The sequence below is a fragment of the Neltuma alba genome, unplaced genomic scaffold (assembly GCF_004799145.2).
Source record: "Neltuma alba isolate B1F8T4 unplaced genomic scaffold, ASM479914v2 tig00012795_pilon, whole genome shotgun sequence".
NCBI classification, from domain to species: domain Eukaryota; kingdom Viridiplantae; phylum Streptophyta; class Magnoliopsida; order Fabales; family Fabaceae; genus Neltuma; species Neltuma alba.
The window spans coordinates 210,171-226,242 of record NW_021637194.1 but is presented as its reverse complement, the minus strand read 5'-3'; the positions used below and the strand labels follow the sequence as shown (position 1 = coordinate 226,242).

The 16,072-nt window shown below is 40.8% G+C and overlaps 1 protein-coding gene across 2 annotated transcripts; it reads right to left on the bottom strand.

The window, feature by feature from the left end:
- Window positions 1–5,894: 5,894 nt before the first annotated feature.
- On the bottom strand, window positions 5,895–12,712 carry LOC114731007 (protein TIME FOR COFFEE-like). 2 transcript variants are annotated; one of them, XM_028918127.1, is made up of 12 exons: window positions 12,352–12,712; window positions 11,812–12,219; window positions 11,533–11,708; window positions 11,135–11,441; window positions 10,578–10,980; window positions 10,439–10,499; window positions 10,243–10,332; window positions 9,885–10,146; window positions 9,735–9,801; window positions 9,556–9,622; window positions 9,083–9,448; window positions 5,895–8,961 (listed from the first exon to the last, which is right to left on the bottom strand). In XM_028918127.1, exons 1-12 carry the CDS (start codon window positions 12,443–12,445, stop codon window positions 6,571–6,573), a joined length of 4,692 nt encoding a protein of 1,563 aa, XP_028773960.1. In that variant the 5' UTR covers window positions 12,446–12,712; the 3' UTR covers window positions 5,895–6,570. The 2 variants fall into 2 exon arrangements, with proteins under 2 accessions (XP_028773960.1, XP_028773961.1); XM_028918128.1 differs by having other exon boundaries at window positions 10,578–10,977.
- Between the last annotated feature and the right edge of the window lie 3,360 nt (window positions 12,713–16,072).

Genomic DNA, 16,072 nt, shown 5'->3' with positions numbered 1-16,072 from the left:
ACATTGTCCGGTGAACCCAGGTTCAGCATTAAGGTTGCACATATTTCAACCACGAGCTACATGGAATATCCTTCCCAAGGATGTGCTCTGGCTGAGTATTTGTTGTGTTGTACGTTCCATTTTGTAACAGAAAAATAAATAAATAAATATATATATATATTCTCAGTTGTTTAGACATTTCTGTACAAGTAACAGAATGATATCTATATTCCAATTCATCAGGACATACCAAAAAGATAAACAAAATGAGGCTTGAATGAACCATATATTTAAAAGTTTGATGCACTGACCACTAGTGACCCGACTAGGAAGATTTAACTGCAAGTAATACAATCACATAGAAGAAAGGAAGCACAGAGAACAAGATCACCATGGTTAATCTCCAGATTTTTCATACGCTCAATCATTAAATAATGACCTACTAATTAATACAAAAAAGAAGCTCAGATAAGTTGTGCCACAGAAGCCGAAAGCAGATCATCTAAAGGACCAAAGGTGTCAGGATATTTTGAAACGCATCCTTCACATAATATATACCTTAATCAGCGAAAATTTCCATTGATGCTAAGCACACCTGAGCCCAGCCTTTTGCACCAGGGTCTATGCCCGGCTTACCTGGCAAAGCTCTTTCACTCGAGTTCACTCTCAGCTAGGTTCAAAACTTCAACTTGGTGAGAAACTGCTCTGCTGCTCCAATACGCCGAGGTCGGCACCATCATCTTCCAAGTTCAGGTAATTACAGCAAAGATATCTGATATTGCAGCAAAATTGACTGGTGGTGAGCAGAGATGTACTTGAAATCTAAGAACGTTAAAAGCAGGAACTTTGTTGGGAAAATGTAGGTGGGAAATGTTCTGGAGTGATGGAGATGGGAAGTCTAAATGTCTAAAGTGACGAATGTGGATTATTTTTGAGTGTTAAAGCTCACAAGATTTAGTAGATGGGGAAATGGAAGGACAAGGAAGCTCCACAATTATTTGAGTGGGGTCCATATGGAGGGAAAGGAAGATATCATTCATTTGATTTGGAATTGGATGTGAAGCGGGAGGGGGCCAACCCAACAACACCACCAAAGGAAGTAGGGACAACCCATCAAAAAGGAAAGAGGTTATTCAATTCCAAAGGCAACAACTCATTCATCCAACGCCACTTTTTGGGCGTACTGTGCAATCTATTTGACACTTCATCGCACTTCGCGAGTTAGATTTCATTTGTGGTTACAACTTAAAACTTGCCATCCCCACCCATCTAGTTATCAAAGACCAGAAGCTGCCGCCTAAGGGAAAATGACCTATTTATATGTTAAGCTCCCTAGTTAAATTAAATAATGTTAAAGTTGTAATTTTTTACAGCAATATAAGAAATATACTGCTATATGGGGGCACTTCCCAATTCTTCAAGGTTTTTTGCCCCCGGCGGGGGTTTGAGGGGTGAAAACTAATAAAAAAGTGGGTTGGAAAAGAGTAAAATTAAATGACAACGGGGCCGTAGGGGGAACCGAAGGGAATCGATGACAGTACTGTAAAGGGACAGGACTGTCATGGTCCTATGTCCATGTAGCACGAAGAACGCGGGAACTGGTAGGGCCCATCAACATCGTAATCATCGCATTCGCCATCTGCACAGGTCCTGCTGGTAGGGACCACCATTCCCTGCTTTTAAATTATCTTCCTCCTTTACTTATCATTTATTACTTATTTATTTATTTCTATACTGTTATCGCTTCTCGACTATAACGACGTTTCTGCAATATCGGTGGGATTCTATTCACGTGGGGCCTTTCTAGTGTTGGCGTGGAACCTCAGACAACAAAGAAATCCTAAACCAGCAAACGCTACTCACAGTAGGAGACAACCCCACACCCTTTTTTCCTCTCTTTATCTTTTGTTTTTATGCTCTCTCTTCTTCTTTATGAACAGCGCGAGATGGGAAAGAGGTGAGGTGAAAAAGGTGCATTGCATCAAAGCCGGTTTTTGGGAACATAGATGGATCAAATAGCTTTGTACTTGCCTCTTTTTCTCTCTTTTGCTCCTGATTCTGTCTCTTTCCCTGTTCAATCGCCTTCTCCCCTCTTTCTTCTGTTTCGATTGGTGCTCGAGGGAGAACAGCACGTTTAAAGGTACCTCCTCTCATTCCTGAATCAGTTTCTCATTTCTGGTGCTTCTGGTTTTGGCTTTTGTGCTTCCGAATAATCTCAAATCCTAGAGTGGAAGGTCCACTTCTGGGGGGCAAATTTGGCCATCTCTGTTCACCTCATACCCTCAATTCTGTCCCTACTAGTATTCTGCAACTTCTTATGCATGAAATTGGTCTGCCTTTTTCCTTTGGAGGTTAGCTTTCTGTAAATTCCCTTTTGTTTCAGAATTTGAATCCATCGCTTGGAACGATGAGTGGGTGCCCTGACTTGTAATCATATCCACAGAGCCTCCTGCCCCTTCAAAGTCATTGTTGGGTAATTTGCAAGTTGATTTCCATGTTGAAATACAGGGAGAAGTGTTCAGGGAGGGAAAAGGAAAAAAAAGAGAGAAGAAAGGAGGAAAATGAGTGGGAAAGAGTCAAAACAGCATCGAGTGAAGCTCAATTTCAGTTGACTAATTATCATTTACTCATTTCCATTCCTCCTTTTCTAATGGATTCAATGATTCGTTCACATTAGAAAAGGAGAAATGAGCTTCTCACCTCTTTCCCCCCATCCTTGGATTTCTCTTTTTTCTTTTGAATGAATGGATGCTTAAATGTTAATGATGTAAATTTAATAGTTAAATGTAAAGGTGTTTAAATTTTAAAAATAAATAAATTTAAACGGTTAAAATATAATTTACATAATATAAAAATTGAAAGACAGAGAAGTCTAATCGGAAAGATTTTTCTCCAAAGCAGTCAAGATAAGCATTAATTATGCGCTGTCCTCTGGCTCTGGGACAGTGATGGTCAACCACATCCCGCTTGGTACTATATCTATATTATTAAATAACAGACTTACCAACCCAATTTATGGCACCATAAATTATGGAGGACAGCGTGGTGATAGATTTTGTTATAGGAAGAATTATATTATATTGTGGGCACACAAAAAAAAAAGTAATAATAATATAGCAGCATGGAGCCCACTGTGAATTAAAAAAGGAGGAACCCGCCACCCCATTTTGAGTTTGGTCCAAGGCAAACTAGTTGTTGAGCAATAGAACTTGGCAACTCCAATCCCACATCACTGGTTCATCTCTAACTGTAAATGGCCTCAGTTATTTTCCCACAATTTGCTGTCTCATGGGGTATGTATCTGTACTATAATCAATGTCATGTTTTTGAATATATTCCTCCGATCCTTAATATAGAACTCAATTCTTGAGTTGGTTTTAGTTCTAAATATAAGACCCATTTCTCATATTTATCATTTTTCTCTAAATTACTCATGTGGATACTCCTTCAACCATAAACAAGTAGAAGAAAGGGAGGGGTATTAAGAAAGATGATTATGGTATTTTAGGAAAAATGTATCACTTTTCTTATAATTAACTAACTTACCTAACTTCCTTAATCTAATCAAATTAGTTAAATGAGTCTTATATTAAAGAGCGAAAGAGTACTTGTTAATTCTCACCATATTATGTTGGTGGCTTCACCTGTAAGCCTAAAGGCTTGGACCCTTCAATTTAGATTTCATACTATCTCATAATATATTCAATGAGATTGTTTCTTCCTAGTTTATTCCTACTACCTACTACTTTTAGGTTTACTTCTTTACCCTCCGCCACACATCTTACTTACCTTCCTGTGCTAAGAATGGCAAGAGATTCCCAATTTTAATATGACTATGAGGTTAAATTAATGCAACACAGTTGAATGTATAAAAGAGTCGAAAAGACAATGTTAAGAGAACAATAGTGAATGGTTACATAATAGGAGAGGAGATAGTTGAGGGATGCGAGGGACCAGAGTGAAAGAAATCTTGTTTACAAAACATTTATTATTATGTGAGATTGTGAAGATAATTTTTATCACATTTTGATTTATGCTATGTTAAAATTGTGCAGAATAAACATACCGTGGAGACTAGTTTATTCCGTGGAGACTAAGGCAAAGGCGTTAAAGGAGGCAGGGGGACTTTTGGTTGTTCCATTAATAGATGGGTCCCTGGGGGAGGGGCAGACGGAGGACAATGAAATAATACCCTTTTCAGCTTGTGAAGAGTGGGGGGGAAACCAAGTGAACAAGATCTGCATTGCTTTCTATATTTTGGCCCCTCAAAAAAAGAAACACATAAAAGTGAATTATTATCATCATGATCATCATTATTATCATTATTATTATTATTTTCACTTTATGGCTATGCCGCTGCAAAAGCATACTTGCATCACATATATGTCGCTTTCCCTTCCTCACAGAATTCATTATTTTTTATACCTCAACCAGAAAGATAGAAGCAATTAATTTATTAAAAAATACTCATGCATATTTGAGTTTAAACACGTTGGGGCACATTCATACGGGAAAGAGAACCACCAAAACATGAATCATTAATTAAATCGTGACCAATTATTTGAATAAGAGCAGTAATAGTGGTGGCAGCAACACCGGATGCAGGTTAATATTTTTTATAAGAAATAATTTATTCACGCAAAAAAAAAAAAGAGTAACGTCATGAGCACCTATAACTTTTAATTGAAGGGGTCCAAGAATCTCCGCCTTTGTCATCCTCATAGCTCAATGCGTACCTATGTGACTTTAAATTGTATAATATGCAAAATAAAGGTGGTCCGTTCCACATTGTCAAAAGAGCTCCCAAGAGATAAGATGAGGATAGATATGCAAGAGGCTGAGCTTTGCCTTTGCTCCTGCCACTTGCATTGCACATTATTATAAAACAAAAATGTGGTTGCAGTGTCATTCGGGTCTTTTCATTTCAAAAGGGGTTTAAAACGGTGCTGTGGAAAGAGAGGTTAAAACGGTGGGAAAAATTATCCCTAGATCTCACATCTTAATGAACCAAAATCCTTGACAGCCTCACATGGGAATTTCAGGACCCGGGACCCACCCCCATGCTTTGATGCTACTTTTGATTTTTGAGTGGCCTAACGGCTCTCAGAGCCTCAGTTCTCGGTGGGGCCCAGGTGTTTTGTTCATGCTATCAAGGGCAAGACCGGACTTTCCATTCCCCGTTATCGGCTAGATGAAGCCACAGATAGACACATCATCATACATGTATGGTAAGCATTTTGTTTAAACTGATTTAACATGATCTCTTTTTTTTTTCCCCTGACCAGAGGTTCAACATGATCTAGAGCAATAGCTTAAGATAATAAGCTATCATAACAATCATAGAAAAGACAAAGGGATGATATTTACATAATAGACTTATGCCACGTGTAAGATACTCGCAATAAAAGCGAAGCACACTTTTCGGAATAAACCACTTTCACATATTGTGCCGCCGCCGCTGTTGCTATTCCACGTATACTTTCCAGTGCCTCTAATCTAATCTAATCTAATCAATTAAAAATTAAAAAAAAAACCTATTACTATTATAAATAAATGACAAGCTGAACCGACTCGCTGAATGCATATACTAGGTATCGTGAAATTTTGACTAAAAAAAAGAAGCAAGCATCGTGAAATCAACGTTGGAAAAATCAAGAGACTCCATAATCTGAACCATACCAGAATCAGAAAACAGAACCAACCAGAGATGCCCGAAAGCTGGAACGCCGCGTTTTAAGATTTTTGAATATCCGTCAGCAACGGCACCGGCTGCCTCTGCCGGATAGCTATTCATACTCACTTTGCAAAAACAACGATGGGGTTCTTCCAACCCCTCAAAAGGCATCATCTGCTCCACCGCTGTTACTTCCACAACTACTTGAAAAGAAATAGGAATGCCTAGTCACAACAGCGACTTAAGAGACAGAACTAAAAATTGTGGAATTCTATTGTATTGAGCTAATCTGATACATATTTTCCTGCTCCTCCTTGCAGATATATTGAAAGATGTTTACTGTTCCTCTTTCTAGTCTACGAGACAAATAATAATTAATAATAATGACAAAATAAAGAGGACAAGTAAGAGGAGAAGGAAAACGTAGGAAGACTTCCATCAAGTCCCCAGAAGAAGGAAAGGTGGTTCTTGCCCTTCCTTTCCTCCATCATTTTTCATCCTCTAGTAAGCTGCCAAAAGAATGCGTCCAAAGCAACCTCCCCCACCATCAACCACCTCTAAAGAACAAATTGAATTTTGATCCGACTTCAAGATCAACTTGGTCAGATTATGAACACAAGTGTACAAAGATTACTACACACTTCAGACACATCCCATAAATTTCTTACTTTCCATCCAAAATTTGAGAAATCCCTTCCCCACTGCCATTTGAATCTTCTGGCCGTGCTTTGCTGGGTTTGCCCTTCCATCCCTGAACGCCCAAGGGCAAAATAGCAAGAAAACTTCTGCCTCCATTGAAAGGATTCATCTTTCTCGGCAGGAACCTTCCTCCAATTCATCACTTTATTCAGATAGGTTTTCCTCCTTGTTTGCTGTATGCACAATGTTTGCTCCGTAAACAACAAAGAGCTACCATTTTACTCGCCTGCAGGTTGTTTCTGTTCTGCTGGCTTCACTTGAACTGCAGCAGGTACAGCGTAAGAGAAGCTGCTGTGAACAAGCTGATGGTGGTTGCCTGCTGATTGTGCTGCAGCAAAGTGGGCAGGATGCAAGAAACCATGGGTTGGTAAGCCACCACCTTTCATATTGTTTGCAGTATTAACAGCAACCTTGGAAGAATCGGCAGAGCTGGTATTAATAATTGTAACAGCAGGACATAAGGACAACATGCTACTTGAAGTAGAGCCCGAAGGGCTTTGCCGCTGCATATGAGGATCAAGGCCACGCCGTTGAAGGTAGTAGCCACTTGCAGCTGAAGTTGTAGAGGTAGAACTACTTGACTGTGATCCTTGAGGATGCACATAAGCATTGGAGAAGAACAGCTGTGACTGCGGTGATGTTTGCTTAGATATTTGCTGAGACTGTTGCTGTTGTGGCAACTGAGGTTTCATCCCAGAACTGGACGACGAAGTCAGCTGAGGGCCACTGAGGTTGGATGGTATATTCCTCCCACCAGCAGGTGAGGACTTCCGACTTGGCACAGCCTGTGAATTCTTGGTTTGCTGAGTTGATAAGGAAGAGGCCTGTCCAACCTTATTGACGGTTGATGTTGATGTTGTCCTTGGGCTACCAGCACTTTTGGACATCGAGGAAGTCGTAGGTGAAGCGACCATAACTGGAGGAGATGAAGAATGGTTGGAACCCGAAGGTTGCCCCTGGGTTGCAGTGGATGATTTTGCATTCACCGCAAAAGATATCTGTGTGTGAGCTTGCTGAGATCGAGCCTGCTGCTGAGGAACAGTTTTGACAGACGCCGAGGGTGTTGGTGTCATAGATGGAAGAGCCTGCGAAGCAGTTGGCCTCACAGAATTCTTCCACTGAGGTGACTGAGCAGCAGTGCTGCCGCTTTGTGAGAGGTTTTGATGATACGCAGACACAGAATTAGTAAACTTCGTAGCTACTGAAGATGCTGCCGGAAGGTGATCAGAGTAGACATTGCCGTTGCTTGTGGATGGCGTCTTACTTCGAGCTGCAGCAGCAGCTACAAATTGCTGATGCTTTTGAATCTGAATTATTTGTGGCTGTTGTTGCTGGCTTCGTTGCAGCTGCTGCTGGGAAGTGACAGCACTGGTGCTGATACCAGCGGGCATTACAGAAGCTGTAGACCGGGATGGAGCAGAACCAAGGTTCAAAGTCCTAGCAGAGCTATCAAGAACAGTGTTACCAGTTATTGCAGATATAGAGGGATCAGACGCATCCTGCCTTGAGAAGGCAATGGATTGCCCCATGGTTGCAGGAACTTTACCTACTGCTTTTCTGTCATCATCTGGGTTTGAAGAATCACCTGTTTTCCCCTCTTCAGATACACGATAATTTTTCTTCTGCTGAGCAGCTTGAGCTGCCACTATTTGAAAGTTATGACTCTGTAAAATTGGATGATTCTGGGGTATTGATGAGAGGTCAAGGCCAGTGGCAGCAGCTGCACCATTGACAGATGCAAATGACATGGCAAATGCCTGAGAAGCTTCAATTCCAGCCTTAGCACCAATATGCTGCTGCTGCTTCTTTTCACTGTGACTACCATTAGCAACAGTAGCAGCACCAACACCCCCAATTGTTGCAGGCGTCATCATGGCAAAGTTAGGTGGCTGCATTGGCATTGCAAAATTGTGGCCATATAAGCTCATAGTAGCACGAGACAACCGACTATCTGCAGTAGAAGGGCTATCTTCACCACACATCTCAGATTCAAGTCGTGATGGATGAGAAGCATGGTGGTTAGATAAATGCTGCCTCTGCTGCTGCTGTAGTGACTGTGATGGCTGATTATTAGAGGAGGCGGGAAAACCCTGCAAGCCGACGCCACCATTTGAGCCACTAGCATTGGCCTTTTGTTGCTGATTTTGCAAGTGCTTTTGCGAAGAAGAGGATCCACTAGACATACTAGCATTTTGATGCCCCTGTTGATTCTGCTGTGATTGAGAAGGAAGTTGCTGCTGCTGAAGCTGTGAAGGATGGATCATTTGAGAAGGGTAGAAAGATCCATTGAAGAACGGCAAAGCCTGCGCATGTGTTCCTCGGTATGCAGGGGAACCACCAACATGTGCCGGTATTGTAAATGGGTAATTATTCTGCAAAATAGCCAAGTACTGAGTTTCATTGCCAGGCATATTTGGGTAGCTGAAACTCATTGTTGGAGCAGTGGCACCCCCAGTAGCAGCAACAGTTGCAGGGACTGCGTTAGATGTGCCAGATGAGGATACTACATTGCCAGTCGGAGTCAAAGACTTAATAGATCCAGGTCGAATAGATGCAGCAGCAGCAGCAGCCGGGTGCTGGTTCAGTGGGAAGATGAAAGCAGGACCATGCTGGAATTTATTAAAAAAAAACATTAAATGGCAAAATTTTACTCACAAAAGAAGAGTAAAGCAACCATTAAAATTAAAAATAACTGGAATAACTACCGCTGGAAAAGTGAAGAACTCGTACCAGGATATTACTCGGTGCTCCTGCTGGCAGAGCTTGCTGAAGCAACGCTTGCTTTCTCTGTGCACTCTCCATGCTGACACCCTGAGAGCCTTTTTCCTTTCCAATGGGACCTGGAAACATGGCAAGACTGTGCCCTTTGTCCTGTGCAGAGTTTGGAGCCCTGCTAACAACACTGCCCTGTAACTCAGTAGATGACGCAACATTGAGATTGCAGGGCTTAGTCCCATATAACGATGCAGAACCTGCTGCTGCTGGCCAAAATGGACTCATCCTTGAAATTTGCTGGTGATACGATATAGTACGAGCAATCTCGCAATGGGTTGCACATCTTTTTGGCCGAGGCTGATTAAAAAGCAGATGAGGTGGCTGAAAATGTCAAAAATTTATATTTAGTGGGCATGTTGTCAAATAATTATAAAAAGCTATCATGATATTAACCAGTACTATATAATATCTACAGAAAGCGCACTCACGGGTATCGCTGCAGAAGATACGGTAGTCCCATCCTTGGATACAACTCCTTGAAGAGGCGTCATATATCTGTTGATGAGAAGAGGATCATACTCCCATAGAAGGAAAACATAGCAACATATCACACACACGGCTAACAAGTGTTCAGACAGGAGAGAAATGATATTTAATCAGATCATACCCCATGGGAGGAAGCCCGCCAGGCCAACTCGGAACAGACAATGGTAGAGGAACAGAGCTGGATTGAACTGCAAGAGGAGAAAAAATTCGCATAAGATGACCCAGATGAGCAAACACTGGAGAGATTATGATTAGCAAAAACTACACATACCAGCTATCTCTACGTTCGGCTGCTGCTTCTGTACATGTTGCTGCTGCCTCTTCCCAACCATATTGACATTTCCAATATCTTTGTCAACCTTCTCCATATCAAGTTGTAGGCTCATGCTCGTATTCTTTTGAATGGTAGCGGGTTTACGCGTATCAGCATCTTCTGCAACCGCTCTATGCTTCTCAGTTTCCTCAGCCACGCCATCATCCTTGTCCATTTTCAGTGATCTATCATCAGCTTTTACCCCCACTGCCTTGGCATCCTGCATGCACCGAAAGACAACATAAATTTATTCCCCCTGCAGAAGCACAACTGGCGCAAGAGCGAACGGGTTCTAGCATAGGCCTGAACCACTTACCAGTTCAGCGTCTGCCGCCAAAGGCTTAGGATTTCCAGCATTAATGTCCACGTCCCTTTCTGGAGAGGATCTCGATGAAGGAGGTGGGGCCTGAACAACCCACCAGAATAAAAAAATTAAAGAATAAGAAGGAAAGCAAAAGGCAAGTTGGAATGTGGAAAGAGGTCGATCGTGCAGCAAGGGAAACAAAATCTACCATCAAATCTATCTTCAACTTCTCTTCTTGCAGGTTCCCACTTCCGGACATGATTGGATTCCTGAAGAACCAAGCCACATCAAAGATTCACCAAAAGTTTAATAGTGGAGCGAAAAACAACGAAGTTTATGCTACTCACGCTTTAGTCGCTTTCACATCATCACGGTCGTCATCTAACTTTGGCACAGTAGATTCATTATTGGGAGACTCAGGCTCTTCCTTACTCAATCCCGCATCCTGCCTCTCCAATTCTTCTGTCAGCGGCTTAGAATCCGAAGGAATGTTGCTTTCAAACTTAATTGGCTCCGGTTGAGGCTCCGATGAAGCCGGAACCACTTCAGAATTGGCCAAGTCGAATGATACACCAGCGCTTTCAGATGTAGATCCCGCGATTTTATCAAGCGAACAAGTTTCGGCTTTTAAAGGCTGGTCAGTTTCGGCCTTCGTTGTTGATGTCATGGGGCTGCTATTACGGGCGGTAAAATTCGTCGGATTCTCGTCCTCATACTTGAAATGACGCGGCCTTTTCCTCTTAGGTGCTGCTGCAAAGTGCAATCAAAAAGCGCATATGAGCTTCATCTGGAGGAAAAAAGGAAGTATGACAGAATTTTCTTCCTCTCTTGCTGACCAAATGAAAGCATAGAATGTAGAAGAATGTTAGAGACTATTTGAACTTCCAAAGATAAGAATACCCACCAACAGTGGATAAGATAGTGATAGAAGTGCGAGAATTTTGGGGAGGAACCGATGATGATATAGACGGTGCGGATTGTGAGTTTGAGATCGGTGAAGATACCCAAAACTTGCCATCGCCGCAAGATTTATTCATGTCTTTGGAATCGCACTTCAATAAATCGTTCGCCGTCGTTTCTTGCTTGGAAATCCCTTGAGGCTGTCTCATCATGCCGTACAAAACTTCGGCTATCTCTATTTCGATGTCATCTTGAGCTGAAGAAGATTTAGATGAGGACTTTGGGGGTCGAAGCTTGGGTCCACTGGGCTTCTGCAGCAGCAAAAGAATTGGTTAGTAGAGCAATCGCAAGACCAAGTAATTGCAGGGCAACGGGAGAAAGAGAAGAACAGCAAGAACTCACTATCTTCTTCCGTCCCGAAGCATTAGATGAAGATGGCGAAGCCGGAGACGGAGAAGGCCCCATCCCCATTGCTGCTTCCCTTGTTCTCACCGGAGAAGTTGAAGCTTGCCGATAAAATTGCTCTCCAATTATTCCACCATTCAAAGCCCAACATTCATGCAATCTCTTCGTGGACGCTGAGAAGAGCAATAAACGGAGAAGAAACATGTTGAAATCCCAAATTTTGATCATCAATTTCAATACAGATAATTTGATCACTCCAAATCCGAAGCACTCTACCTGACCGTGCCTTCCTCGGAACCGACACCCCAATCATCTCGTCGGCGGCCTTCCACGGCGGTGCTCTAAAATCTTTCGCCGGAGGAAAGCTCTTCCGATGGTTCGATATGGACGACGATGACAACGGCGATGGATTGAGCGGAAGCATTCTCACTGAACCACCGCCAACATCATCGTCCTCGTCTTCTTCGTCATCGTTAACACTCTCCTCTGAGCTATCATCCCCACCGTCTTCTCTATTGTTGCTGTGCATCAACCTATCCCCTCTCCTCCTCTTGCTGCGACTCGATCGATCTCTGTCGCGTTCCCTGTCTCTGTCTCGGTCCCTTTCACGATCTCGATCCTTTTTCCCACTCCCTCGATCTCGTAGCCTGGACGGCTCCTGAAGCTCCATCGGTCCGTCTTCCTCTGCAACTCCAAGATAAAAGAAGGCATAAAAACAAAAGCCATCAGAAATCATCGAATAACAACACGGGTTCGCTTCGAAATTAAGAAAATGAATAGATATTGAGAGGGTTTAGATCTGATAGAATTCAGAACCTGGAGAGTCTCTAAGACTGTTACTTCTGTGCCTTCTTCTGGACAAACCATTCGCAGCCATAGTTGTTCTCCTTGCTTCTCTGTTTCTATCCATTCGACGCCTTGGTTCTCAAACACCACCGAATCAACCACAACCACAAGTTTCACCTCATCTTTCATGAGGAAGAAAACGAACCATAATCGCCGGTAAAGAGATTCACGGCCACCGAAATTCGCAGGTGGATTTATTGGGTTGTAGAAAGAAGATCCTCCTTCGCCAGAAGTGTTTGTTATAAGAATTCTGAGAGATCTTACGCCTTCTCCTCTTTCTTCTTCTTATCTTCTCTTTTGTGTGTCGCTGCTGCTCCAGTCCTCGCTCTCCCCTTTCCCTTCCGTTCTCTCTCTGCGCCCTCCTTTTGTGCTCCAATCTCATCTTCTTTCCGCTATTTCACTCTCCGCCAAACCCACTCCCAACCCTCGTGGACGGTCACGATTCTCCACCTCTTTACATGTTCTCATCCCCACCGTTCCCTTCAATCGTTGATGCCAACTTGGGAGCATCGCCACCGTTGAAAACCCCACTCTTGGAAAATTCTTTTTTTCCCTTAACCTTTTCTGCTCACCACCACCACCACGTGTCGCCCTCATTTCTTTCTCCACAAGCTTCTGTGCGCCCATTTGTCTCACAACACTTTCAATTTCAATTAATAAGTATAATAATGGTCATCAAGTTAAGTTCCAAGTATATTGATTAATTAAAAAAGGACATTGTATTTCCCAAAGAAGTTCATGACTGGCTATGACCGGTTGCCCGGGCCTCGGTAAAAGCAAACATGACGATCACAAGGAATCTGGGGTGACCGCAGAATATATCGCTCCATCCGGTCAAATTCATATTTTGGTTTCTATTTTCAGATATATAAACGAAACTAGTGAGACCACGTGGCAATTAACCCTAAATATTATTCTACGGACACGATCGCCGCATGATCAGCATCATGTGCGTTTGAAGCCGTTGGATTAATATCCGACGTGGCAGGGGATCACTCAACCCAACCAAGCAGATTTTCCCAGAGGCGCGTGCGCGTCGCCGAAGGAGCAATGTTATCTTCACCGGCGAAACCGGTTTACGCAACGAATGAAATTTATAGCCGAAGCAGGGAGAAACCCCGAGTCGCGGTCACGGAACTTCCGAGAAGTGTGGGTCCCATATTAGCTACCGATCTAATAAATTATTTTTATTTTCTGTGTTGGTGGCTTTGTGCCTTATGCCTATTGTCACGTTCGAGAGATGTGGAAGCTTGTGCTGATGTGGAAGACGGTCCCACAATATTTTATTGCAAAGATTTAAAAAACAAAAAGTATCTGCGGCAAGAAACGACAAACTAGTTAGATGCACTACTCTATATACACGCACATATATAAAAGTTACATTTAGAGCTTGTTTGGGTGTCTCAAAATCGTGGTTTTAAAAGCACTTTTCTGCAAAACGAGATAATCTCCTCCACATATTTACTTCGTAATCCGTAAAAGCACTTCTGAAACCATGATTTGGTTTCTATCCAAACACTCCCTTAATATTTTTTTGACCTCGATGAGTTACAATTTCTTTAATGCATCGAATATAGGAGTATCCACTTAGAATATTGAATTAAATTAATATTATATTAATTATTAATATTTTAATACTCTTATGACTCTTAATATAAGACTCATTTAACTAATTTGATTAAATTAAAAAAGTTAAATAAGTTAATTAATTATAAGCAATGTGACACATTTTTTCTAAAATACCATAATTATTTTTCTTAATATCATTCTTCCTCTCCTATTTAATTATGATTAAAGAAATATTCATATAAATAATTTAAAGAAAATTAATAAATATAAAAAATAAATCTCATATTTAAGATAAAAACAATTTAACAATTAAATCTTATATTAAAGATCGGATAAGTAGAAAATTACTGGTGCACTTTTGATGTAAGGCAGGCGCTGATGGCATTAATCATTTTGACAGTGTGGCGGCAACGAGGTGGTGACGTGGTGAGGGGAGGTTGAAACATGTGGTGAGTGGTTGATGCTCATTGGTGGGCTTGGATCTTGTCATTTGGGGGCAGCAGGCAGTAAATATCTTTAGCGGAATGAGTGGGGATGATAGGGTCACCCGGCTGGGTGTGCTTCGTCGAGAAAGGGAATGCCATTTTCTTGGCTTGCCAGAAACCTACTTTCTCACAATAGAGCGTATTTAATTAATTATCTGGAGAAAGCAAATAAATATCAACTTGAAATGTGGCCTAATTTATAAAAGGAAAAGTGAAAAGGTGGGGCAAATGGGAAAAGGATGTTAGATTACTGTTAGAAATGCCAATGGCGCAAGTCAATTTAGTACAGGTAAATGAAATTATCGTCAGTCCACACATTGGAATCTTCGGGACGAAGGGTGTGCCACGTCGGATGGGCCCACCATATATCCTTTTCCCTTCTTCCTGAGGTACTGCTCTCTCTCTCTCTCTCTATCTTGTCGTTTAGGGGACCCTTTCATTCTCTCGCTATCGCGATGCCACGTGTCCCGTGACTGCTACGTCAGCTTAGATGGCCTTCTGGCCGGGCTTCATGACCCTGCAGTCCCCACAGAAACAAACCCTAGCCGTCATTTTAGGCGACGCACTTTCTTGCTTGTTTTTTATTAAATTCAATCATTATTATATTATAGTACATTTTATTATTTTATATACTAATCTTTAGTATAAGACTTTATTTTATTTTTATTTTGATCTTAATTATAAGACCTCAATTTATTTTATCTCTCATATAAAAAATAATCTTTCTAATAATAATAGTTCTAGCTAATCAACTTAGCAAATAAAGATATTTTAAGAAAGACAATACATATTTATTAAAAATAACTGACTTAACTTATTTTCTTAATCTCTTCAGATTAATTAGTCAATTAACTTTTATAATTAGAAGATAAAGAATCATTATCACTGGAGTATATGCCATTATGGAATCTATATAATATAGTACTATTACATTAAAATAACTTCCGCTGGAAAGTTACTATTTGCATGGTGTTTATAAAATTTTGCTGTGTTCGGTTATCTTTTGCTAGTACTTTCGTGCTGAATTTTTATTTTTTTAACTATTTACCCCTGCACTTGGGAGGGCAAGAGTTAATCTGAATAATATTAATATTAGCAGTAATTAAATAGATGCTATTATTGTTCGAATTCGAAAAACAAACTAAATTGATCAATATCCAATTTATATTTTATATTTATGACTAATATTAATTTTTTATTTTAATTATACTAATGAGTCACATTATAAGGATATCAAAATGCTTAGATTATAATAATTCATGTTATAAATTTTATTAATCGGGTGTGATGAAAATATATCGAAAGGAATTTAATATTTTGCCACTTTATTAATTTAATTGAATTATTTGAATTATATGAAAGTAATCATACTGTTTTCTTTTGTTTTCAATAAATTTATTCGTTTTCATGTCGAAATATACCTTTTTAAAAAACCAAAATCATTAACCGAAGTATTCTCTTGAAAATTTTTAAACGGACCACTCGCAAATAAACATTGTACTACATCCTTTAACAACCACGAGCAAAAGAGAGGCAGTGAATATTTAGGAATATATACACACACATATACGAGATCTTACAAAACACCTCATTTAGGAATTACTACCTCCGGTTCTTAATACAATAGCTAATTAACT